General features: G+C 43.5%; 1 protein-coding gene across 3 annotated transcripts in view; it reads right to left on the bottom strand.

The window, feature by feature from the left end:
• LOC115108059 (arf-GAP with coiled-coil, ANK repeat and PH domain-containing protein 2) overlaps positions 1 to 26,791 on the bottom strand; it is a 114,613-nt gene that overhangs the window by 34,409 nt on the left and 53,413 nt on the right. For all 3 annotated transcript variants that reach the window (XM_065008930.1, XM_029631980.2, XM_065008931.1), the window contains exons 4-9: positions 26,469 to 26,522; positions 22,814 to 22,872; positions 17,257 to 17,440; positions 11,286 to 11,330; positions 11,087 to 11,182; positions 2,937 to 3,011 (exon numbers count right to left, since the gene is read on the bottom strand). In XM_065008930.1, coding sequence (XP_064865002.1) covers positions 2,937 to 3,011; positions 11,087 to 11,182; positions 11,286 to 11,330; positions 17,257 to 17,440; positions 22,814 to 22,872; positions 26,469 to 26,522 — 513 coding nt within the window. The remainder of the gene's footprint in view (positions 1 to 2,936; positions 3,012 to 11,086; positions 11,183 to 11,285; positions 11,331 to 17,256; positions 17,441 to 22,813; positions 22,873 to 26,468; positions 26,523 to 26,791) is intronic.

The raw sequence follows: 26,791 nt of genomic DNA, 5'->3' as shown, positions 1-26,791 counted from the left end.
GTGGGGTTTTCTGCTGCGGCAGGGACTGGGAGACTAGTCAGGATTGAGGGAACGATGAACGGAGAAAAGTACAGAGAGATACTTTATGAAAACCTGCTCCAGAGCCAACAGGACAATGACCGTAAGCACACAGCCAAAACAACACGAGTGGCTTCGGGACAAGTCTCTGAATGTCCTTGAGTGGCCCAGCCAGAGCCCGGACTTGAACCCGATCGACCATCTCTGGAGAGACTTGAAAAAAGGTGTGCAGTATCGCTCCCCATACATCCTGGCAGAGCTCATTATGGGGTATTGTGTCTAGAGAAGAAAATGAGAAGAAAAAACGATTTAATCAATTTTAGAAAAAGGCTGTAATGTAACAAAATGTGGTAAAAGTCAAGGGGTCTGAATACTTTCCGAAAGAACTGCAGACGGGGCTGCTAAAAATGTGTTTTGGCGTCACCTTGTTCAGGCTTGTTACCTCATTAGCTTGTTATAGCTGGGGCACGTTCAGCAGGACGCAATGTTTTGGTACGTTCAGATATAAATATGCTACGTAGAACAAACAAAAATCTCCCTCTGACATGTTGAATAAGGAATAACGTTGGCTCTATTCATGGAATCTTTATCTGCAACGTTAGAGAACGTTTTGCAACTGAACGTGGCCCTGGGAGCCTATATGCAAACATTTGGTAGCAGGGGACTTGAATCGGACTCGACTACATTACTGGGCTTTTAGCTCATTAGTTCCCATTCAAAGTCATTAGCCTCCGTTTTACTTTTGGACATCAATGTGGCTTCGGCGTCTGTGGAACATTGATAATGGCGCGATCGAGTGACAGAGGTGCAACGTCTCCCCCTCCATCGCTCTTTAATATCTATGTAGGCTTGGGAATTCATGGCCAGATATATCCTCATATTTCTTCTGTTGGGAGAGAATAGGATGTTATGCAGAAAAATAATAGACTAAAAAGATTTTCAAAATTAACACTGCCCAGGAGGAAGAGCAGCTGTGTATTGTCGAGGTTGACCTTGAGCTGGTGGGCCGACATCCAAGCTGAGAAGTTTGCCAGGGTGTAAGGAGAAAAAAGGATAAGGCCTAGAACCGAACCCTGGGGGACAGCAGTAGTGAGAGCACGTGGTTCAGACACAGATTATTTTCACTCCACCTGGTAGGGACGACCTGCCAGGTATGACGCAATCCAGGATTGTGCAGAACCTGAGACACCCAACCCTGAGAGGATGGAGAGGAGGATCTGATGGTTCACAGCGTCGAATGGAGCAGTTAGATTTAGTCGCAGATGAGAGAGAGTCAGCTTTGGCAGAGCGGAGAGCCTCCGTGACACAGAGGAGAAAGGTCTCGGTTGAGTGAGTTGCCTGGTTAGGGTCAAGAAGATAATTCTGAGAGAGATAACGAAAGAGTTGGTCAGAGACAGCATGCTCAAGTGTTTAGGAAAGAAAAGAAAGAAGGGATACAGGTCTGTAGTTTTTTATATCAGGGATGAGTTGAGGGAGATGAAGAATGGGCGAAGGTCTCCAGAGATGGTCTGGAGAAGGGAGGAGGGGATGGGGTCAAGTGGGCAGGTTGTCGAGCAGCCAGACATCACTAGTCACAGGATATCATCTAGAGAGAGAGGGGAGAAAGAGGTCAAGGCGTAGGGTAGTTCTGTGTGAGTGGGATCAGTGGGCTCAGTAGCATGAGAGAATGAGGGATAGATATTGTTAACCTTTTCTACAAAGTGGTTGACAAAGTCGTCCACAGAGCGGGAGGAGGGGGAAGGTGGAGGAGAAAGTGGAAAATTCTTTCTGGTAAGAGAAGGTACAGAAGGAGGAGTAGAAGGACAGAAGTTTAGTTATCCTCCATTTCCGCCCAGCTTCCCGCAGCCCTGTTCTGTAAGCACACAGTGAGTCACTCAGCCACGGAGCAAGAGGAGAAGGTCGAGCCGGCTGGGAGGAAAGGGGACAGTGGGAGTCGAAGATTGCAGAAAGGAAGGAGAGTACTGTCGAAGAAGCAGAGTCAGGAGACAGGAGGGAGAAGGATTAAGCCAAAGGAAAAGAGGATAGGATAGAAGGAGACAGTAGTGGGAGAGAGAGAGCAAAGATTGCGGCGGCGCATGACCATCTAGGTAGGGGCCGAGTGGGAAGGGTTGGAGGAGTAGTGTTCCACATGAAGTGGGGTTGCAGAGAGATTAGAAAGCAAACAGCCTCTTGTGAAGATGAGGTTAAGCATATTGCCTGCCTTGTGAGTGGAAGGGGACTGGGAAAGGGGTCACAAGAGTAAAGGGCAGGGTTCATACACATTTTGACAGATGGAACTTCATGACTTTTCCATGATTTCTCCATTACTTTTATCCCCCCTCCCCTCCCAAAGTAGAACACCTGTTAGGCAACGGTATAAAACATGTGGTCTACCCTCAGTCTGGAGAGGTACTGGGTGTGCAGGCTTTTGATCAAGCTCTGCTCAAACACAGAGCCAGTTTTATCAAGGTCCGGTTGAGCAGCTAATTTCTAAAATTTGGTTTGTTAGTTTCAGGGCTGATCCTTTAATAGAATGGGTTGGAGTGCAATAAGAAAGGCTTTATGGCTGAGGGAAAAGGATCCACCTCAGTCAAATCACTGCTTTAAACCAGAGCTCCCCAAGGCTAGAGACAGGGAGGGTGTGTGTGTGCTCGCTCAAGGATAGCTAGAGCAGCGTTTCCCAAACTCTATCCTGCCAGTGCCAAAGGACATCCAGCCAACTTGGGAAGCATTGGAGTCAACATGGGCCAGCATCCCTTGTGGAATGCTTGTCACCTTTTTGAGTCCTTGTCCCGTTGAATTGAGGCTGTTCTGAAGGCAAAAGTGGTGGTGCAACTCAAGATTTGGAAGGTGTTCTTAATGTTTTGTACACTCAGTGTATAGCGCAAGTGTGCCAAAAAAGGTGAGTCATGTTTCTGTGTGTGTGGTGTGTGTGTTACCTTCTGTTGAATGGTGGAGTGTTTCTGCTCCATGTCCCTCTTCTCTTTGGCTGCATCAACCACCAGCTGGTCCAGCTGAAACACACAGAGCACAGGTTAGGATTGTTTGAAAGCATCAATTGTGTGTGTGCCATATTTTTAAACAGGTTGCAATAGTCTAAAGAATATGACCGTTCCTTATTGGACAAGTTCAGGTAGTCCCCCTCTATTTCAGTCAGATATCTGTACGTTTTGTGCCTAATGACCCTACAATCCCCAGTAGGCCTCTATCCTCTCTAGCTACAGTAAAGGGTTCAAGGCTAGTTTGTAAGGGTTTTTGTGTCTGTAGTTGCTAATGAACTTCCAGTTTCCCCTACAAATAGAGTTCATATGCAAAATACTTGGTTATCTGAAGTGGCTTCCTCTACTCATCTGCTGTCCTGAATTTAGCACTGTTCTAAAAACACTAGACGCATGAAAGCAATATTGCAGTCTGTAGTCTATGCTCTCTTTCAAACTTGGACCATAAAGGTGTCCCTTGGATAAAGAACTGCTCCACTACGAGATGAGCTCTCCTCCTTCAGATTGAGGAACTTGAAGACTGTTTGAGTAGGTCGTTTGATGACCCCAGAGTTTGTTTCCTACATCAGTGTAATTCTAGTCTCCGCTTCAGAGGGTTTTTGGCCGCAAACAGCATCTATGATATCTCATCTCAAGCAAACACTATCTGGTAACAAAGATCATTTGTCGAGAAAGGAACCAGGATGCAGCGAATGTGTGTCTAATGGAACTCCTGTATCATTACAACCTACAGAAATGATCTAACCTAAGGGAACTATGGGACATTACACTTTATTTTACAGTTCTGTTTTAGTCTTGGTATTAACTAAGAAACAACCTATTACTTACAGTAGGTTTAGAGTTTCAATGAACCAGAAAGAATCAAAAAGTAGGTAGTCGATTTGTAATAACCATTTTTCATGCAATGTCTAAGTAAATACTAGGGCTGTAAATTAAAGCATAAACAACCTCACTGATATAACTTATTAAACAACATGCTTATAAATTAATGAATACACTGAGGAGGATTAGTTAACACTCCACAGAATCTATACTCCAATAAAACCCGTACTAAGTAACGTTAAGAAAAATACATACATTAATGGCAATCTGGGGGATTTATTGAAACAAAGAGCACAATTACAGCACAGATTTGCCACAAGTGCAGCATAGCATAGGCCTAATTTCATAATTCATACAAGACAAGCCTACACTATGGAATAAATTATTCTAAGGAGCCTAAATCAGGATCCAACTACACTCACACTAAACCTGAAGTGTTAGGCCCGTAAACAAAAGGTCACTGGTTCGAATCTGCTGTTCCGCCCTTGAGCAAGGCAATTAACCCCCAACAACAACCTCTCTCTGGGCACCGATGATGTGCATATCGATTAAGACAGCCCCCCGTACCTCTCTGATTCAGAGGGTTGGGTTAAATGCGGAACACACATTTCGGTTGAATGCATTCAGTTGTGCAACTGACTAGTTATCCCTCTTTCCCCTTTCCTTTCCCTGCACCCACTACTAAAGCCCATTACTAGATGCCTCTGGAGCTGAGATACATATTTGGGGACAGATTTTGTTTCGTTTTAGCAGTAAGTGGGCGGTTGTCGGAATGGCAGCTCGATTGGATTGGAAATGTTTTCCCCCTTCTCCATAACAACCAGCCCGTTAGACTACAGCTTCTAGTGGATTTTAACAGTATTTTGCCTATATCCATAAACACAGAATTACAGTCCCTTCTGGTCATTCTATTTCTATGTGTAGGCTATATCACTGTAACTGGTCCATTCAGAAGTAGGCCTTGTGATTCTGACTCACCCACTGCACGACCACCGACTGACGTGGTCTACAATTCAAACGACTCACTAGGGTGGTGGTTGTGCATCTTTGTTCCCTTTCACTCTGTCATCATGTAGAAAATCAGTCACTAGTTACAGTGTGCATATTGTTTCTGACATTTGACTGATGAATAGTCATGGTAAATTAATTTATTCATTTCTGAGTGTAAAAATAAATACATTTCGTTATTCAACCTAGGCTAAAAGCATCTTGGAAAGACAATCGCTTCAATCTTTCAGTTCCTGATATGAAAAGTTCAGTCACTGAAACCCCTAAATTGTTTAGGAAACACATTCCATACCCTTTTTCTCTTTACATTAAACATGTAAGTATTGCATGCATGCGACCAATAGGGCCTGACCTATAGGTGGGGCGGCAGGAAGCCTAGTGGTTAGTGTTGGACTAGTAACCGAAAGGTTGCAAGATCGAACCCCCGAGCTGACAAGGTAAAAATCTGTCGTTCTGCCCCTGAATAAAGCAGTTAACCCACTTTTCTTAGGCCAACATTGAAAATAAGAATGTTGTTCTTAAATGACTTGCCTAGTTAAATAAATAAAATGTATATATTTTTTAAATTGCCTAACATAATCACATCAATAAATCGGTTAAAACAAACTCTGAACACAGTAATGTCGACAGCAACATTTATGGGGAGGATGTGAAAAAGAAACTTGAAATGGGGGAATGTTTACTGGTTGCTCAGGAGGGAAAAGGGAAGTCATATCTGTGGAAGACATTTGATATAAGTGTGGAAACTACTGGAGATCAAGAAAAAGGAAGGTATAGGAGCAGGTGCTGCATGAGTATTATGTGTGCCAAACAGTTCCTGTTAGATTACAATATATTACTTTTTTCTGACCATTTGGAACAATAAGTTCCCACAGTTGACAGTGCATGTCAGATCAAAAACCAAGCCATGAGGTTGAAGGAATTGTCCGTAGAGGTCCGAGACAGGATTGTGTTGAGGCACAGATCTGGGGAAGGGTACCAAAATATTTCTGCAGAACACAGTGGCCTCAATCATTCTTAAATGGAACAAGTTTAGAACCACCAACACTCTTCCTAGAGCTGGCCGCCCAAACAAACTGAGCAATCGGGGGAGAAGGGCCTTGGTCATTCAAGCTCTGTCACTGACAGAGCTTCAGAGGTCCTCTGTAGAGATGGGAGAACGTTTCAGAAGAAAAACCATCTCTGCAGCACTCCACCAATCAGACCTTTATGGTAGAGTGGCCAGACGGAAGCCACTCCTCATTAAGAGGTACATGACAGCCCATTTGGAGTTTGCCAAAATCCACCTAAAGGGCTCTCAGACCATGAGAAATAAGATTCTCTGGTCTGAGGAAATCAAGATTGATCTCTTTGGCCTGAATGCCAAGCGTCACGTCTGGAGGAAACCTGGCACCATCCCTACGGTGAAGCATGGTGGTGGCAGCACAATGCTGTGGGGATGTTTTCAGCAGCAGGGACTGGGAGACTAGTCAGAATCGAGGGAAAGCACTGAGATCCTTGATGAAAACCTACTCCAGAGCGCTCAGAACCTCAGACTGGGGCGAAGATTCACCTTCCAACAGGACAACAATCCTAAGCACAGCCTAGACAAAACAGGAGTGAATTTAGGACAAGTCTATGAATGTCCTTGAGTGGCCCAGCCAGAGCTTGAACCTGATAGCTGATAGCTGTGCAGCAACAACCTGATAAGCCTTGAGAGGATCTGCAGAGAAGAATGGGAGAAACTCCACAAATGCAGGTGTGTCAAGCTTGTAGCATGATACCCAAGAAGACTCAAGGCTGTAATCACTGGCAAAGGTGCTTCAACAAAGTACTGAGTAAGTGTCTGAATAATTATGTAAATGTGATATCAGTTTTTATACATTTGCAAACATTTCTAAAAAACAGTTTTTGCTTTGTCATAATGGGGTATTGTGTAGATTGATGAGGGGAAAATCAATTTAATACATTTTAGAATAAGGCTGTAACGTAAGAAAATGTGGAAACAATCAAGGCGTCTGGATACTTTCCGAATGCACTGTAAATGGATGATTTATAAAGCCAGGCACATTTAACAGTTAGGCTATTATTTACAGACCTAATTAAGTTGAGGTTTGCTCACTCCTCAATTGTCTAAGACAATTAGGCTAAGTCTTATTCACAAGGAACTAGTATCACTAGAGAACGTTGGTTACGTAATTATTATCCCAGATTGTCCGTTATTTCTGAGGACAATTCAGACGCGGTTCGTTTCTTTCAAAATGCCCCCTTTAGTTATATTTTTTGTATATTCCAACAAGTCCAGCACTGTACGTAGGCACTTCATATATAGGCTATGCGCAGCACTTTATCAGTTATTGTTTTCTTGCTCAAACCGTGAGCAACACCTGTCAAACTCAGACATTTCTCTCAATATACAGGGATGTCGATTTGTACGGGACTAGTATTATGAGAAGAACTTGGAGCTCACTGCTGGTGCCTTCACCGCATTGTTTTCAATCCCAATATGCTGGTTAATTTTGCTATTATGCACATAGCAACATAGGGAAAGGCTCCAATTGCAAGGCGCACTGAAGATTATGTTTCAGAACCGCGGTCAGTGACCATATCCAACGTGGGGGAAAGCGCATGTTAGTGTTGCGCCACTATTTTTACATAATATAACCAAATACAATTTCAGTATCACATGTCTTAGAGGGACGGACTGTGTCATCCGCAATGGATTAGTCCACTGAGATAGGCGCGAATCAATCTTGTGCACCATGATTTTTTTGTTGTTGAAAATTGCGACTGCTCGACTAAAGAAATCTTGGTCGACCAACAGCCTATCGACCAAACAATCAGCCAGTCGACTAAGTGGGGTCAGCCATAATACAAGTCAAATACTTCAGCTTTGCTTGATTTGCTTAGTACAACGTAACTAACGGCATTGTCTTAAAAATGCTAAAGCCTTGTCAATCGTCCTATCTTTCTATCAATATCAAACTGATAATGTTGTCGTTAAGCTCAGACCTGTTGGTAGCTCCTCCACACCGCTCTCTCCTTCACTAATAAGCCTACGTTCTGAGTCCCAGGGTGGGAATACCCAGTCATTCCTCCAGCTTCCTCATTCCCACTGCTCTACTAAGATAATAATCATCACAGGAGCAGCAGATCGGTCACGTTTTCCCCTGTTTAAACTAGGGCTGGGTGGTATACCGTATTTTACGATATACCAGTATTGATGCACAGACCGGTTTTGGTTTTTACTTTACCTTCTATAACAGTATTTGAATGTTTAGTTTGTTAACCTCTTTAGGGTATGTGGGACGCTAGCGTCGCATCTGGCCAACATCCAGTGAGTGCCAAATTTAAATACAGAAATGCTCATTATAAAAATTCAGAAAACAAAACATATTTTACATAGGTTTAAAGATTGACTTCTTGTTAATCCAACCACAGTGTCAGATTTATAAAATGATTTATAAAATGCTTTTCAGCGAAAGCATACCTAGCCCAGAACATAGCCCAGTTGACAAATTATTACAAAGAGTAAACAGCCAAGCAGAAGCGTTACAAAACTCAGAAATAGAGATAAAATTAAATAATTATTTGATGATCTTCATATGGTGGCACTCAGAAGACATTCATTTACTCAATAAATGTTCCTTTTGTTCGATAAAGTCTCTTTATATCCAAAAACCTTTGTTTTCTTCAGTAATCCACAGGCTCAAACCCAGTCAAAACAGGCAGACCAAAAAAAATCTAAATTGTATCCGCAAAGTTCATAGAAACATGTCAAAAGATGTTTATATTCCATCCTCAGGTTGTTTTAGCCTAAAGTATCTATAATATTTCAACCGGACAATAACGTCGTCAAAATAAAAGGTAAACAAGAAATGCACTCTCTCGGGATTGCGCATGAAAAAGCTCTGTGACACGTCAGGGTCCACTCATTCAGACTGGTCATACTCCCTCATTTATAAGAATACAAGCCTGAAACCATTTCTAAAGACGGTTAACATCTAGTGGAAGGCATAGGAACTGCAAATTGAGTCCTAAGTTAATGGATACTGTAATGGCATTGAATAGAAAAGTACAAAACCCCCCAAAAAATACTTCATGAGTGGATTTTTCTCAGGTTTTCACCTGCCAAATCAGTTCTGTTATACTCAGACACTATTTTAACAGTTTTGGAAACTTTAGAGTGTTTTCTATCCAAATCTACCAGTTATATGCACATCATATCTTCTGGGCCTGAGTAGCAGGCGGTTTAATTTGGGCATGCATTTCATCCAAAATTCCGAATGCTGCCCCCTACCCTAGAGAGGTTAAATGTGATTTGCCGTGTGTAAAGTCCATTTTTATAGTTTACTTCACTACTTGAGTCATCTCTCTCCGCTCTCGCCATGCCGCTTTCCACACAGACCTAGTCTCGCCCCGTCACTCAAGGAGTGCATTTGTTGTTCCTCGACCACGCGACATTTGCGTTCAGTCTTCATGGTCAATGCAGCACATGCAACAATGTTAATGACAACGATGCTACTTTAAATGTGCTTCTTAATATAAATTTACTAGCGTTCTATCATTACACTATTTGTTTGTGTTCCTTACATCTGCAAACAGCTAATTTGTCTTTTATTAGCAAGTTAGGACTCAATTTTGATAGCCGCTAAAGCTAATCTCTAGTTAGCTGGCTAGCTAGCTAACTAGCTAATAAATGTACAGAGTCAGAGCAAACGTAATTAGCTATACAGCCAGATAATACCAGTGATGGTATAAATCAGCATGTTGTTTGTGCAACAGTATCTTCTAAATCAAAGAGGAATATGTGAAGCATGAATATGTTAGCTACATTCAACGTAGCCAAAGATTATAGTGTCCCCTAGGAAACACTTTGGATCCTACCCTGTCACAATAACTCCTCCCTGGCATCTTCATTCGGTGTCATGTCAAAAAACACTATTTAAAGTGCCCACTATTATATTATAACTATATAATTAGAATAATCATTAGATTTCCATGATTCCAACAGTTCACCCAAGTGTTTTGCTCTAAATCAATTGCAGCATTTGGTTAAAAATAAAGCCTAAATTGTTTGCCCATATCATGCAGCCCTACGTGGCAGTGTGGAAATTATCTCAAATGAGTGCAGGAAATGTAGAAATGTATGAAAATGCAGAAAATCATTTTTAGTTTGAAGTTGAACTGAACAGTATAAAACAATCAGAATGGAGAAAGACCCATTGAAATCACTTAGAATGTTTGTGTTGCCACCCTGGGGTCACGCACTACTCACAAAACATAAAATGCTGTCAAACCGTCAATTAAAAAAAAAAATGTGATATGATGCTTTGGCCATTTCGCCCAACCCTAGTTTAAACTCCCCCTGGTCCAGATGAAGCTGCTGATATATCTGACCAGTGATGGGGGGGGGGTGATCCATAGTTACATATTCTTTTTGGATGATATTACATCGATATTTCACTCCATATTTCACCCCACCTAGTGCCAATTATTAACATTTGCTACAGTGGGTAGCGTTAGCTAGTGCTAGTTGTCTGTGCCTGAGCCGAAACTCCAGTTTGTTTTATCCAAAAGCATGTTCTCCATCTTCTTTTTAAATAGTGAGCCAATACCTCTTCAGTACTTTTTTTTGCCTGACTGATCAAAACTTGTTTTCTCATGCTTTCTCTTCTCTCTGCAGCAGACATATAGTGAGCAATATCAAATTGCAATACATACAGTATCGGCACCTAAGGATCATGATAGTATCGCATCAGGTCAGCGCTACCAGTGACCATGACACACACAATGAAAGTGCATCATCACTGGCCACAGGCCTAGTGTTGGTTGGCTCCACCTAGTGCCACTGAACTAAACTAGGGCACATTTTTGTACATGTGTGCACCCAGCAAAAATAATGGACAACAGTTTGGTTTGTGGGCCGAAGCAATTACTTTTCACCCTAGTTCAACTCCTTGGCATGGAGGAAAAGCGTTGCCTGGCATGGCTTTACCTTTCTGTATAGAGAGTAAGAGCTTGATGATAAGCTGCCAAGTTGAATCAGGTGTGTTAGCGCTGAGGGGACAGTGGTTTTCAAACATCTCCTCGGGGACCCCCCCCCCAGAGCTAGCACACCTGATTCGACTTGGCAACTTATCAACATCAAGCCCTTAACTAGGTGAATTGTAAAACATCTGGGGATCCCCGAGCAGAGGTTTAAGAACCACTATGCATTCGGATGGGCCAGGTGGAGATACAGTTACAGTTTAATGGGAGTAAATGGGATAAAGGCCTACCTGTCCCCCCAGCTGTTTCATGAGAGGTTGTAGTTCACTGAAGAGGTCGTAACCCTGGTGGAAGAAGGTCAGGTGGGCGTACATGAAGGACAGCATCTACGGACAGGAACATACCAATCAGAGACGTCGTACACGAGGCAAAAGACATGGGAACAACAGTTAAGTTCATATGGTTATTTTCATAGAAAACAATATTTACCGATTTGAGGATTTCCGATCTTCTCTTAGACTGGAGTACATTGATCTGTGTGGGTAGAAAGAAAAGCTCACAGTTTGATTGGGTCACCAGTGTGTGTGAGCGCATGTGTATATGAGAAAAAGAGAGCACTGTACTAGTGAAATGATTGAATCAAATACTCCTAGTACCCACCAATGAACTTCAAATGCATTTAAAGTTAATTGGTTCCCATTAAATGGGCATCATGAATAATGTATAATTAGCCAGAACTACATCACTATAGATGTTGTAGGAACTGGATAGGTAGAAGCAGGCCCTAGGAATGGGATAGGTGTATTGCATCTACTCAATTCTACTCTCCTCGCTTTTACTTTCTTTCATAAATCTGCAAAAGCGGAAAGGTTTGAGACCAGTGGAAGGTTGTTTTCAGGCTGGGCAGTTGAGAGGACATTGAGCAACTTAAAGAACTGTGTCCATGTCAATTGATAAACATCTAAATGTTCCATTATAGCTGCTAAGGAAGGTGTTGTTGACATGCTGCGGACTCTCATGTGGAAAATAACAACATATTAAAATGTGGAACTTCAATGGAATGCCCCTTTAAAATCAGCCTTGCTTTCCAGGCTTATACATTTTCGGAGGACTTGATTGATAGCAAGCGAGCTCGATACCGCACTACCTCTTCAAGGGGAAGGCTTTGATAAATTATTGGGCAGCCCTTGCAGAACACTGCTGTGATTGTAAAACGTGCATGCTAGTATGGTTGCAAACGGTCGGACACTTTCCAGGAAATTTTCCGGAAATTTTCCATGGGGAGTTAAGCCCTGGAATTGGGGGAAATTTGCTTAAATTCAACAAATTTGTGGGATACACATAAGGCAATTCTAGGTCTTGTGGCATATTTTGGTTAAAATATCCCCAATTCAATGGAATTGCAACCCCCTGCATGCATTCTTCCATCATATGTGAAGTGCACTCTTCCATCACATGTACAGCTGATTCTCAAGATCTTGCACACTAATGAGATGTTATTGAGCCCACACTACCTGTTTGAGCCAAGGACTACATGCTTTCTGGTAAGTTTTGATTACAATATTGGGTAGGGTGAATATATTTTATAACAGATACATGAGTTTTTGTTAACTAGTAAACAGTAGCCTACATCAAAATCTGTTTAAATATTTTTTTTTTAACTTGTTAACCATTTCTGCTAGTTAGTTTTTACAACCATGTGGGGTTTAGCTTGCTTGAGCCTGCTAACTGAAGAGTGTTTTTTTAATCTTACAAAGGAGTTGTTTAATCGAACTGCTTAACTATTTATCTGTGCATGGAATTGTATTTTGTTTTTTTAAACATTTTTTTTTCTAATCTTTACAGGAAAATGCCAGGGGCACTATCTGATGTGAGACATTTCGCTGCAGCTAATGAAGGAAAAGCGGTGTACATTTGCAAATACTGTGCCAAATAATATGTGAAGAATGCAACAAAGATGAAGAATCATCTGGCCAAGTGCATAAAGTTCCCTCAGCGCTCACAACAAGCAACCTCTGACAAAAGGCTCTCTCTACTTCAATTCGAGGTGAAAATGATGAATCAGACACCATAACGATAGCAACAGCTCATGGTCCTCCTGGAATCAGAAGATTTTTTGACTCAATGGAGAAATGTAGTCAGAGAAATGCTGACCTCTGATGCTCACAGTCAATGTGTATTGGAAGAGATCTCTGAATGTTCTTCACCCAGCATACACCTCTCCAACCAGACATGCTTTATCTACTCATTTGCTGGATACAGAGTTCAACAGAGTTCAAGTGCAGGTCAAGCAAATCATAGAGAAAGCAGACTACTGTATTGCAATCATCTCTGATGGGTGGTCAAATGTTCGTGGGCAAGGAATAATTAACAACGTAATCTCCACCCGTCAACCAGTATTCTACAAGAGCACAGACACAAGGGACAACAGATACACCGGTCTCTACATTGCAGATGAGTTGAAGGCAGTCATCAATGACCTTGGACCACAGAAGGTATTTTCACTCATGACAGACAATGCTGCGAACATGAAGGCTGCTTGGTCTAAAGTGTAGGAGTCCTACCCTCACATCACACCCATTGGCTGTGCTGCTCATGCATTGAATCTACTCCTCAAGAACATCATGGCACCGAAAACAATGGATACACTCTACAAGAGAGCTAAGGAAATGGTTAAGTATGTGAAGGGTCATCAAGTTATAGCAGAAATCTACCTCACCAAGCAAAGTGAGAAGAATACGAGCACCACATTGAAGCTGCCCAGCAACACCCGTTGGGGTAGTGTTGTCATCATGTTTGACAGTCTCCTGGAGGGGAAGGAGTCTCTCCAAGAAATGGCCATATATCACAGTCTGCCAATATGGACAGCGCCATCAAGAGGATCCTCCTGGATTATGTATTTTGGGAGAGCGTGGTAAGCAGCCTGAAACTCCTGAAACCTATAGCAGTAGCCATTGCAGATTGAGGAAGACAATGCCATCCTGGCTGATGTTCAGACTCTGCTTGCAGATGTAAGAGAATAAATCCGTACTGCCCTGCCCACTTCACTGTTGCTACATGCAGAGGAAACTGCAGTTCTGAAATACATCAAAAAGTGTGAAGACTTCTGCCTGAAGCCCATACACGCTGCAGCGTACATGTTGGACCCCAAGTATGCTGGCAAAAGCATCCTGTCTGGTGCAGAGATCAACAAGACCTATGGTGTCATCACTACCTTGGCCTGGATGAAGGTAAGGTTCTTGGCAGTCTGGCGAAGTACACTTCCAAGCAAAGGCTTTGGGATGGAGATGCAATATGGCAGTTGTGTCAACATATCTCATCAGCCACCTAGTGGAAGGGACTTTGTGGATCTGAGGCTCTTTCCCCCGTTGCCTCCATCATCCTTCAAATCCCACCAACATCAGCCCACTCAGAACGCAACTGGTCCTTGTTTGGGAACACACACACCAAAGCAGGCAACAGGCTGACCAATATAAGGGTTGGAAAATTGGTGGCCAACCGGGCTCATTTTAGGCTTTTTGAGCATGACAACGAGCCATCCTCAACAAGGTTGGAAAGTGACAGTGAAGATGAGGCCTCAGAGTCTGATGTTCAAGAGGTGGACATTGAGGAGGTCCAGGGAGAAAACATGGAAGCCTGAGAGGAAGACAACCAAAGCTTTAGTTTCTAGACTATCATTTTACAGATGTACAGTGGGGAGAACAAGTATTTGATACACTGCCGATTTTGCAGGTTTTCCTACTTACAAAGCATGTAGAGGTCTGTAATTTTTTTGCATAAGTACACTTCAACTGTGAGAGAAATTAGAAAAGCAGAACTTAATATTTGGTACAGAAACCTTTGTTTGCAATTACAGAGATCATACGTTTCCTGTAGTTCTTGACCAGGTTTGCACACACTGCAGCAGGGATTTTGGCCCACTCCTCCATACAGACCTTCTCCAGATCCTTCAGGTTTCGGTGCTGTCGCTGGGCAATACGGACTTTCATCTCCCTCCAAAGATTTTCTATTGGGTTCAGATCTGGAGACTGGCTAGGCCACTCCAGGACCTTGAGATGCTTCTTAGTTGCCCTGGATGTGTGTTTCGGGTCGTTGTCATGCTGGAAGACCCAGCCATGACCCATCTTCAATGCTCTTACTGAGGGAAGGAGGTTGTTGGCCAAGATCTCGCGATACATGGCCCCATCCATCCTCCCCTCAATACGGTGCAGTTGTCCTGTCCCCTTTGCAGAAAAGCATCCCCAAAGAATGATGTTTCCACCTCCATGCTTCACGGTTGGGATGGTGTTCTTGGGGTTGTACTCATCCTTCTTCTTCCTCCAAACACGGCAAGTGGGGTTTAGACCAAAATGCTCTATTTTTGTCTCATCAGACCACATGACCTTCTCCCATTCCTCCTCTGGATCATCCAGATGGTCATTGGCAAACTTCAGACAGGCCTGGACATGCGCTGGCTTGAGCAGGGGTGCCTTGCGTGCGCTGCAGGATTTTAATCCATGACGGCGTAGTGTTACTAATGGTTTTCTTTGAGACTGTGGTCCCAGCTCTCTTCAGGTCATTGACCAGTTCCTGCCGTGTAGTTCTGGGTTGATCCCTCACCTTCCTCATGATCATTGATGCCCCACAAGGTGAGATCTTACATGGAGCCCCAAACCGAGGGTTAATTGCGCCAATAGTGGTTGCCTTCTCACCAAGCTGCTTTTTATTTTATTTTATTTTTTTACACCTTTATTTAACTAGGCAAGTCAGTTAAGAACAAATTCTTATTTTCAATGAAGGCCTAGGAACAGTGGGTTAAATGCCTGTTCAGGGGCATATGCTTGCCTATTGTCCTGTAGCCCATCCCAGCCTTGTGCAGGTATACAATTTTATCCCTGATGTCCTTACACAGCTCTCTGGTCTTGGCCATTGTGGAGAGGTTGGAGTCTGATTGATTGAGTGTGTGGACAGGTGTCTTTTATACAGGTAACGAGTTCAAACAGGTGCAGTTAATACAGGTAATGAGTGGAGAACAGGAGGGCTTCTTAAAGAAAAACTAACAGGTCTGTGAGAGCCAGAATTCTTACTGGTTGGTAAGTGATCAAATACTTATGTCATGCAATAAAATGCAAATTAATTACTTAAAAATCATACAATGTGATTTTCTGGATTCTTGTTTTAGATTCCGTCTCTCACAGTTGAAGTGTACCTATGATAAAAATGACAGACCTCTACATGCTTTGTAAGAAAGAAAACCTGCAAAATCGGCAGTGTGTCAAATACTTGTTCTCCCCACTGTATGTTGAAAACATTTTTTGTGAGATGCAATGGATCATTGGGGATCATTCCATATTCCCTTTCTTTTGTTGTTCAGTGAAATCATCCCATGTGATGAATCATCTCATTTAATTAAAGTTAAATTCGCAAAAAAAAAATGTCTTCTATTGGAAGTATTTAATAATTTGCAATTATGTATACTTATGATAGGGTAAAATGTGTATGTTTCTGTCTCCATATGATATGGTAAATATATCCAATGCAAAAAATATCTACATTTAAACGGTATTAATATTAATTTGCATATATTTATGTTAATTCCCATATGTTCCTGTTAATTCCCACAGAAAGTTTCCACCTATGAATATTCCCCAAAATGTGCAGCCCTATGTGCTAGTAAATGCAGTCCACTTCCCCATTCACAGCAACACTATGAAACCCAAGCTATAGCTAATGCTAAGCTGCCTGGCCCCCTTATCAGCCGACATGGCCCATTCATCATCATTGCAGCCCAGGAGAAGACGAGGCAATGAAGGTACGGCTGTATACATGACTACTCTCCAATGTGAAAGGTCAGCTTAGCAATCGGGGGAACATAGCACAAACTGTAGAGCCATATGGGTTTGACAAGCTAGGAACTTCAGAATAGTATGAAAGAAAGTCCTATAACACTTTGTATCTATCAGAAGAAAAAAAGACTGAGGCTCCGTGAAAATTTCTGTTCGTGTTGGACCTGTAGACGGAGTATACCCAAGTGTTAAGCCTCTAATCAGGGTCTGTATGACATTGTACGGAAATAATTGATAGTTGGCCTTACTTTCAGGCTACAGCCTTTCATCAAAGATGCTTAAAGAAGTTAACATTGGAACACTGGAATGGGGGGTAAACTCACCCTTGTGCCAGACCATTCACCATACGTAAAATGCTACTGAACAATAGTGGTCACCAACCCTAGTCCTGGAGACTACGGTCTAGTGTTTCAGACTAACACTGTCACACCTGATTAAATCAATCAACTGCTCAGCAAAATCTTGATTAGCTGAACCAAGTTTTAGAGCAGGGCTGAAACAAAAACATTCACCCCGATGTTGCTTTCCACTGGTGAACCTCAGTCTGTGTTTAATTCTTCATAGGTCAGTTTAAGGATGTTAACACTAAAGGTTAAGTTAAGGATTTCTAAAGTAAGCTGATCCTGGATCTGTACCTGAAGGACATAGTCGAGGACGATGTGGCGGAAGCACTTGCGTGTGGCCGTCAGGATGTTGGTGGCCTCCTCCACCTCGTGCTGCTTGTTGCGCGGCACCTGGGCATTCTTAGTCAGCGCCGCTTCCTTCTCCTCGCTCACCTTGTCAAACTGCTTCTTGGACTCTTTGAACTTACGTAGGTCCCTAAGGGCGGGAGGTGAAACATAAGAAACAGGTATGATAATGAGGAAGTCACACCTCTGCTAAATCTTTGTCAATCTAATAAAATTTTAAAAAATTAAACTTCAAATCCAGGAGTATAGACCTTTCTCTCGAAGGCATTCAATTTTTTCTTTGTAGTCATGTTTTGGTTGTATGCGTTGTATAGAGAAGGTTTTGTGGTTTTCACGGTTTGAAAAACAACCAGAGCAAGTGGCTACAATCGCATAATCGCCCAAATACCGGTAAGCAAGAAGGATCCCATTTCTGATTTTCGCCTTTGTGAGTGGAATGAAGCCACTCACAAAGCAGAAAAGAAGAAATGGGAAACATTGAACAAACAATCTAGCTAATGTCAATCATTAGAGGAAAAAGTATCTCATGCTCGTTTGGAGCGAGCAGTCGTATCCGCACTTCGGTCTGCACTTCGGTCTGCAGGTAGTATAACTTTTCATTACATTTCATTATAGTACAACGGTTTGATTTGTCTAATCTTAGCAATTTCTTCTTAGCTAGCTACATAGCCGTCTTTGTATCAAAGATAATTGCGTAATTATCGTATTTCGTCGTCCTAACGTATCTGCCCAGCAGCTAGCCAGCTAGCTAACGCCCACCGTCTACATAGCTAGCTACATAGCCGTCTCTGTATCAAAGATAATTGTGTAGATAATTGTGTAGTCTAGAGCGATTTTCTAGGTTACCTAGCCAGCTATTGTCGTTCTTTTAACGCAACGTAACGTAATCAACACTGCTAGCTAGCTAGCCAGCTAGCCCCTGAATCAACAACGCAGCCAGCTATTTGTCGTCCTTAACGTAGGAGTCACTGCTAGCTAGCCAACAGCTAGCCAACGTCTATCGATTAGAACTCAACAACCCGGTCGCATTCCGCCTCGCTCCACAGGTAGTATCACATTTTCATTTCATTTCATTACAGTACAATGGTTTGATTTGTTTGATCGTAGTTAGCTACATAGCTAGCTACATAGCCGTCTCTGTATCAAAGATAATTGTGTAGTCTAGAGCGATTTTCTAGGTTACCTAGCCAGCTATTGTCGTTCTTTTAACGCAACGTAACGTAATCAACACTGCTAGCTAGCCAGCTAGCCCCCGAATCAACAACGCAGCCACTGCCAGCTAGCCTACAAAGTCAACAACGCAGCCACTGCCAGCAAGCCTACTTCAGCAGTACTGTATCATTTTTTAATCATTTTAGTCAATAAGATTCTTGCTACGTAAGCTCAACTTTCTGAACATTCGAGACGTGTAGTCCACTTGTCATTCCAATCTCCTTTGCATTAGCGTAGCCTCTTCTGTAGCCTGTCAACTATGTGTCTGTCTATCCCTGTTCTCTCCTCTCTGCACAGACCATACAAACGCTCCACACCGCGTGGCCGCGGCCACCCTAATCTGGTGGTCCCAGCGCGCACGACCCACGTGGAGTTCCAGGTCTCCGGTAGCCTCTGGAACTGCCGATCTGCGGCCAACAAGGCAGAGTTCATCTCAGCCTATACCTCCCTCCAGTCCCTCGACTTCTTGGCACTGACGGAAACATGGATCACCACAGATAACACTGCTACTCCTACTGCTCTCTCTTCGTCCGCCCACGTGTTCTCGCACACCCCGAGAGCTTCTGGTCAGCGGGGTGGTGGCACCGGGATCCTCATCTCTCCCAAGTGGTCATTCTCTCTTTCTCCCCTTACCCATCTGTCTATCGCCTCCTTTGAATTCCATGCTGTCACAGTTACCAGCCCTTTCAAGCTTAACATCCTTATCATTTATCACCCTCCAGGTTCCCTCGGAGAGTTCATCAATGAGCTTGATGCCTTGATAAGCTCCTTTCCTGAGGACGGCTCACCTCTCACAGTTCTGGGCGACTTTAACCTCCCCACGTCTACCTTTGACTCATTCCTCTCTGCCTCCTTCTTTCCACTCCTCTCCTCTTTTGACCTCTCCCTCTCACCTTCCCCCCCTACTCACAAGGCAGGCAATACGATCGACCTCATCTTTACTAGATGCTGTTCTTCCACTAACCTCATTGCAACTCCCCTCCAAGTCTCCGACCACTACCTTGTATCCTTTTCCCTCTCGCTCTCATCCAACACTTCCCACACTGCCCCTACTCGGATGGTATCGCGCCGTCCCAACCTTCGCTCTCTCTCCCCCGCTACTCTCTCCTCTTCCATCCTATCATCTCTTCCCTCTGCTCAAACCTTCTCCAACCTATCTCCTGATTCTGCCTCCTCAACCCTCCTCTCCTCCCTTTCTGCATCCTTTGACTCTCTATGTCCCCTATCCTCCAGGCCGGCTCGGTCCTCCCCTCCCGCTCCGTGGCTCGACGACTCATTGCGAGCTCACAGAACAGGGCTCCGGGCAGCCGAGCGGAAATGGAGGAAAACTCGCCTCCCTGCGGACCTGGCATCCTTTCACTCCCTCCTCTCTACATTTTCCTCTTCTGTCGCTGCTGCTAAAGCCACTTTCTACCACTCTAAATTCCAAGCATCTGCCTCTAACCCTAGGAAGCTCTTTGCCACCTTCTCCTCCCTCCTGAATCCCCCTCCCCCTCCTCCTCCCTCTCTGCAGATGACTTCGTCAACCATTTTGAAAAGAAGGTCGACGACATCCGATCCTCGTTTGCTCAAAAAGTCAAACGACACCGCTGGTTCTGCTCACACTGCCCTACCCTGTGCTCTGACCTCTTTCTCCCCTCTCTCTCCAGATGAAATCTTGCGTCTTGTGACGGCCGGCCGCCCAACAACCTGCCCGCTTGACCCTATCCCCTCCTCTCTTCTCCAGACCATCTCCGGAGACCTTCTCCCTTACCTCACCTCGCTCATCAACTCATCCCTGACCGCTGGCTACGTCCCTTCCGTCTTCAAGAGAGCGAGAGTTGCACCCCTTCTGAAAAAACCTACACTCGATCCCTCCGATGTCAACAACTACAGACCAGTATCCCTTCTTTCTTTTCTCTCCAAAACCCTTGAACGTGCCGTCCTTGGCCAGCTCTCCCGCTATCTCTCTCAGAATGACCTTCTTGATCCAAATCAGTCAGGTTTCAAGACTAGTCATTCAACTGAGACTGCTCTTCTCTGTATCACGGAGGCGCTCCGCACTGCTAAAGCTAACTCTCTCTCCTCTGCTCTCATCCTTCTAGACCTATCGGCTGCCTTCGATACTGTGAACCATCAGATCCTCCTCTCCACCCTCTCCGAGTTGGGCATCTCCGGCGCGGCCCACGCTTGGATTGCGTCCTACCTGACAGGTCGCTCCTACCAGGTGGCGTGGCGAGAATCCGTCTCCTCACCACGTGCTCTCACCACTGGTGTCCCCCAGGGCTCTGTTCTAGGCCCTCTCCTATTCTCGCTATACACCAAGTCACTTGGCTCTGTCATAACCTCACATGGTCTCTCCTATCATTGCTATGCAGACGACACACAATTAATCTTCTCCTTTCCCCCTTCTGATGACCAGGTGGCGAATCGCATCTCTGCATGTCTGGCAGACATATCACTGTGGATGACGGATCACCACCTCAAGCTGAACCTCGGCAAGACGGAGCTGCTCTTCCTCCCGGGGAAGGACTGCCCGTTCCATGATCTCGCCATCACGGTTGACAACTCCACTGTGTCCTCCTCCCAGAGCGCTAAGAACCTTGGCGTGATCCTGGACAACACCCTGTCGTTCTCAACTAACATCAAGGCGGTGGCCCGTTCCTGTAGGTTCATGCTCTACAACATCCGCAGAGTACGACCCTGCCTCACACAGGAAGCGGCGCAGGTCCTAATCCAGGCACTTGTCATCTCCCGTCTGGATTACTGCAACTCGCTGTTGGCTGGGCTCCCTGCCTGTGCCATTAAACCCCTACAACTCATCCAGAACGCAGCAGCCCGTCTGGTGTTCAACCTTCCCAAGTTCTCTCACGTCACCCCGCTCCTCCGCTCTCTCCACTGGCTTCCAGTTGAAGCTCGCATCCGCTACAAGACCATGGTGCTTGCCTACGGAGCTGTGAGGGGAACGGCACCTCAGGACCTCCAGGCTCTGATCAGGCCCTACACCCAAACAAGGGCACTGCGTTCATCCACCTCTGGCCTGCTCGCCTCCCTACCACTGAGGAAGTACAGTTCCCGCTCAGCCCAGTCAAAACTGTTCGCTGCTCTGGCCCCCCAATGGTGGAACAAACTCCCTCACGACGCCAGGACAGCGGAGTCAATCACCACCTTCCGGAGACACCTGGAACCCCACCTCTTTAAGGAATACCTAGGATAGGATAAAGTAATCCTTCTCACCCCCCTTAAAATATTTAGATGCACTATTGTAAAGTGGCTGCTCCACTGGATGTCATAAGGTGAATGCACCAATTTGTAAGTCGCTCTGGATAAGAGCGTGTGCTAAATGACTTAAATGTAAATGTAAATCTATTTCAGTTTATTAGGTGTGTGACTAAAGGGAAGCAATTGCCCTAAAATCTAATTTCCCTCACAAATGTGTCTACAAAAGGCTTTGGGGGTGATTTGTAACCAGCAGTATCATTTGACAAAGCAATTAACGACTATTTGGAAATTTGCCTCACATGCACCCTGACACAACTTCCAAGTGGAACACAATGTTAAAGCTTGAATCATTTGCTAGTGTTCGCAATGTGAAATGTACATTTAGAATTAATTGGCACAGATATGAGGACACTATTTACTCCAAACGGAGGGACAAAGGACACAACTTAAACTCAAGTGCCCACATCTTGTTCTTTGGCTTGTACTGTTTGAGTGAAATAAAGACACCTTTGGACCACAGAAGGAGGAGTGAGTAATTGTTTGGGAACATGGTTTTGAGCTCTTAATTTATAGGGCAGAATGCTGATGTAGGAGTTTAGCCCGTGTGTGGTGTGGGCAAAGGCTGAGGCAGCGGGCTAATCCTGCATAATGAAACAAATGAGGTTTCCCTGCAGGCTTAAACTCTTACATAAACTGTCTGGGAAAATGTGGGTGCATTAGCTAATAGGTTAGGAAACATTTAGAAGCTGTACTTTTTACACACCCTTTAATACTGAGCAAATAATATAGTATTCCACAATGCGTTGCAGACCGTGTGTTATCCCATCCTTTATCGTATCGGATACACTGCCACCGATCGATCGCCTCATACATATTCATGTGCTGTTTGTGTGACTGAGATTCCTCCTTGTGCTATGGTGCTGTGTGAATTTATTTATGTCATTTCCTTCCTTAGTTATTTTAGTCCTAGACCATGATCTATCACAAATCATTTGAATGTTGAATAGAGACACTGTCCATTGTTATTGTGTAAAATAAGAATACAACTAGCAGTAATATGATGAGGGAGCATTCATTTCAACCTACTTACTCCTTCACAAAAGTTAGAAGCTGGGTCTTGACTGATCGCTGGGCCTGGTCAAACAAAATCTATAAGGAGAGAAACATGACTTTATGCAACCGGGTAACAGTCACAAGCTTTTCACATTTGAATTATTACAAGCTGAAGTGTGTATGAAACCAATTTCTTTACAGGGAATGGTGTGTGTGTTCTGCAAGTTAGCACCTCTAACCAGGGTGTGTACCTTTACTTCAAAGGTGGGCTCACAAAACAAATAAAAAAATCAGCATAGATCGGGCTGACTTTGTACCTTTCAGGAGTACTTTTTTAATGCACACCAGCACAACAGCCTACTGGTTTCAGCTCAATAATGACATGCTGTGTTCATTCTCACTAGTTAGAGGCCACAGACTCATAAAACTAACTAAACCAAAATTAGCATCAGAGACATCGAAGATGAAGCCCTCATGGTGTTAAGCGCCCCCCCCCTTGGGTTGTGCCGTGGCTGAGATCTTTGTGGGCTATACTCAGCCTTGTCTCAGGATGGTACGTTGGTGGTTGAAGATATCCCTCTCGTGGTGTGGGGGCTGTGCTTTGGCAAAGTGGGTGGGGTTATATCCTTCCTATCTGGCCCTGTCCGGGGGTGTCCTCAGATGGGGCCACAGTGTCTCCTGACCCCTCCTATCTCAGCCTCCAGTATTTATGCTGCAGTAGTTTATGTGTCGGGGGGCTAGGGTCAGTTTGTTATATCTGGAGTACTTCTCCTGTCCTATTTTGTGTCCTGTGTGAATTTAAGTGTGCTCTCTCTAATTCTCTCTTTCTTTCTCTCGGAGGACCTGAGCCCTAGGACCATGCCTCAGGACTACCTGACATGATGACTCCTTGCTGTCCCCAGTCCACCTGGCCGTGCTGCTGCTCCAGTTAACTGTTCTGCCTTATTATTATTGGACCATGCTGGTCATTTATGAACATTTGAACATCTTGGTTCTGTTACAATCTCCACCCGGCACAGCCAGAAGAGGACTGGCCACCCCACATAGGAAGAAACCTAGAGAGGAACCAGGCTAGGTTTTGGCCTTTCTAGGGACTTTTTCCTAGCCACCGTGCTTCAACACCTGCATTGCTTGCTGTTTGGGGTTTTAGGCTGGGTTTCTGTACAGCACTTTGAGATATCAGCTGATGTACGAAGGGCTATATAAATACATTTGATTTGATTTAAGCCTGCTGATGCAGGGCCAGACAATAAGACTGGAGGGCCCGTGCTCTGGTGACAAACAGATTCACTGCAGTCTCCAGTGTTGAGTCACAGTCTTAGATCTGTGGCCCTTTAGGGGTTTAGGGAGTATAGAGAGGAAGAAGGACACTAAGAAGGGACTAGGGAGGTCTCCAGTGATGAGTCACGGTCTCAGACTTTAGGGCAGGGGTATTCAACTCTTACCCTATGAGGTTCAGAGCCTGCTGGTGTTATGTTCTTCCTGTTCTAATTGCACTCAACTGGTGTCCAATGTCGATATTAGTCCCTGATTAGAGGGGAACAATTAAAATATGCAGTGGAACTGGCTTCGAGGTCCAGAGTTGAGTTTGAGGGCTCTAGAGTTTAGGAAGCATAGTTTTTTTTAATGTATTATTATTATATATTTATTTATTCATTCAGGGAAAACCCATTGAGTCCATGGTCTCATTCCCAATGGTGCCCTGATCACAACAATACAACAACCAATATAATGTAAAACAAAACAGCAATCAATACAAAACACAAAATGACAGTTACAGTCCTCAGCTACTAGGTCCTCAATTAAAAACACCCTAAACTGCCTGAGTAGCACCTGAACATCTAGTTGTAATGAGTTTTGCAAGTTGTTCCAGCAGTGAAGCGCATTAAAACTAAAAGTGGTTTTACCCGAGGAACCTCAAGGGGTAACCAACCCTGTGAACGGGATTGGTAACTGATTTTTCATACTTCAACAACGAAGTTAGGTAACTCGGAAACAAAAAGGGAATAGTGAAGTGATCTATGGGACGTTAAATGAGGACCAGCCAACCTTTTGACACAGGATGCAGTGATGAGTATTAAAAATGTCACCTGTGAAAAAGCGAAGGGTGCTATGGTAGACGGCATCCAAAGGTTTAAGAGTAGTGGCTGCTGCATTCTGGTAATGGTGTCACCATAGTCAAGTACTGGCAGAAAATTGACTGTACAATCTGCTTCCTGCTGTTTAGGGAGAGGCAAGATGTATGTATAAAAAAAAAATATATATATATATATATATATATATATTTTTTTAAAGCCCACTTTAAATCTTTGCTTTTTAACTAACCCATCAGTATGTTTTTTTTTAGGCGTTAAATCCTTGTCAATCCAAAAGCTCTGATATTTATAGGCGGGAACCTGATCGATGGGAGAACCATTAAATTAATAAATACAGTGGGGCAAAAAAGTATTTAGTCAGCCACCAAGTTGTTGTTGATCATTGCTAGACCGCCATTTTCAAGTTTTGCCATAGATTTTCAAGCCAATTTAAGTCAACACTGTAACTAGGCCACTCAGGAACATTCAATGGCGTCTTGGTAAGCAACTGCAGTGTATATTTAGCCTTGTGTTTTAGGCTATTGTCCTGCTGAAAGGTGAATATGTCTCCCAGTTTCTGTTGGAAAGCAGACTGAACCAAGTTTTCCTCTAGGAGTTTGACTGTGCTTAGCGCTATTCCGTTTCTTTTTATCCCCCAAAAAAACATTCTAGTCCTTGCCGATGAGGAGTATACCCATAACATGATGCAGCCATCACCGTGCTTGAAAATATTAAGAGTGGTACTCAGTTATGTATTGTGTTGGATTTGCCCAAAATATTTTTATTCTTGACAAAAAGTTAATTTCTTTGCCATTTTTTTGCAGTATTATTTTAGTGCCTTATTGCAAACAGGATCCATGTTAAGTCATAATTGTATTCTGTACAGGCTTCCTTCTTTTCACTATGTCATGTATGCTAGTATTGTGGAGTAACAAATGTTGTTGATCCATCCTCAGTTTTCTACCACAGCCATTAAACTCCAACTGTTTTAAAATCACCCTTGGCCTCATGGTTAAATCCCTGAGCAGTTTCCTTCCTCTCCGGCAACTGAGTTAGGAAGGACGCCTGTATCTTTGTCATGATTGGGTGTATTGATACACCATCCAAATTGTAATAATTGCACCATGCTCAAAGGGATATTCAATGTCTGCCTTTTTTTACCCATCTACCAATAGGTGCCCTTCTTTGTGAACCATTGGAAAACCTCCCAGGTCTTTGTGGGTGAATCTGTGCTTGACATTCACTGCTCGACTGAGGGACCTTACACATAATTGTATGTGTGGGGAACAGGGTAATTTAAAAATGATGTTAAACACTATTATTGCACACAGAGTGAGTCCATGCAACTTATTACGTGACTTGTTAAGTCCATTTTTACTCCTGAAGTAATTTAGGCTTGCCATAACAAAAGGGTTGGATACTTATTGACTCAAGACATCTCAGCTTTAAATTGTTATTAATTTGTAAACATTTCTAAAAACATAATTCCACTTTGACATTATGGGTTATTGTTAGTAGATCAGTGACAAAATCTCAATGTAATCCATTTTAAATTCAGGCTGTAAAAAGATACTGTATAGCACACCAAGTTCTGTTTCACATCAAATGTCGCCTTACCGTGTGATAGTTGATCATCTCCTGCAGACTCTCGGCAAACTTTGTGAGACTGGACTGTGGGAGGAAAAAGAAAATTGTAAAACAGAGATAAAGTAAATAAATATGTACAGACACATGGGATAGAACAGTTCTATGTAAATCATTAGTCTCAGAGTAAAATGTATTATCCATAAATTATACACCTATCCATCAATGTAAAATAGTCCTATTGTATGAACACCTGTCATACGACCGTTATGAGCGACAGGGTATAATAAATACTTAATTCCAGACTAGTAAAACCTACTAACAGTGACTGAGGTATGTGTATGAGGAAATGCTCT

Source organism: Oncorhynchus nerka, linkage group LG24 (assembly GCF_034236695.1).
Source record: "Oncorhynchus nerka isolate Pitt River linkage group LG24, Oner_Uvic_2.0, whole genome shotgun sequence".
NCBI classification, from domain to species: domain Eukaryota; kingdom Metazoa; phylum Chordata; class Actinopteri; order Salmoniformes; family Salmonidae; genus Oncorhynchus; species Oncorhynchus nerka.
Note: the sequence above shows the minus strand (reverse complement) of the source record. Positions and strands in the feature narration are given on the sequence as shown.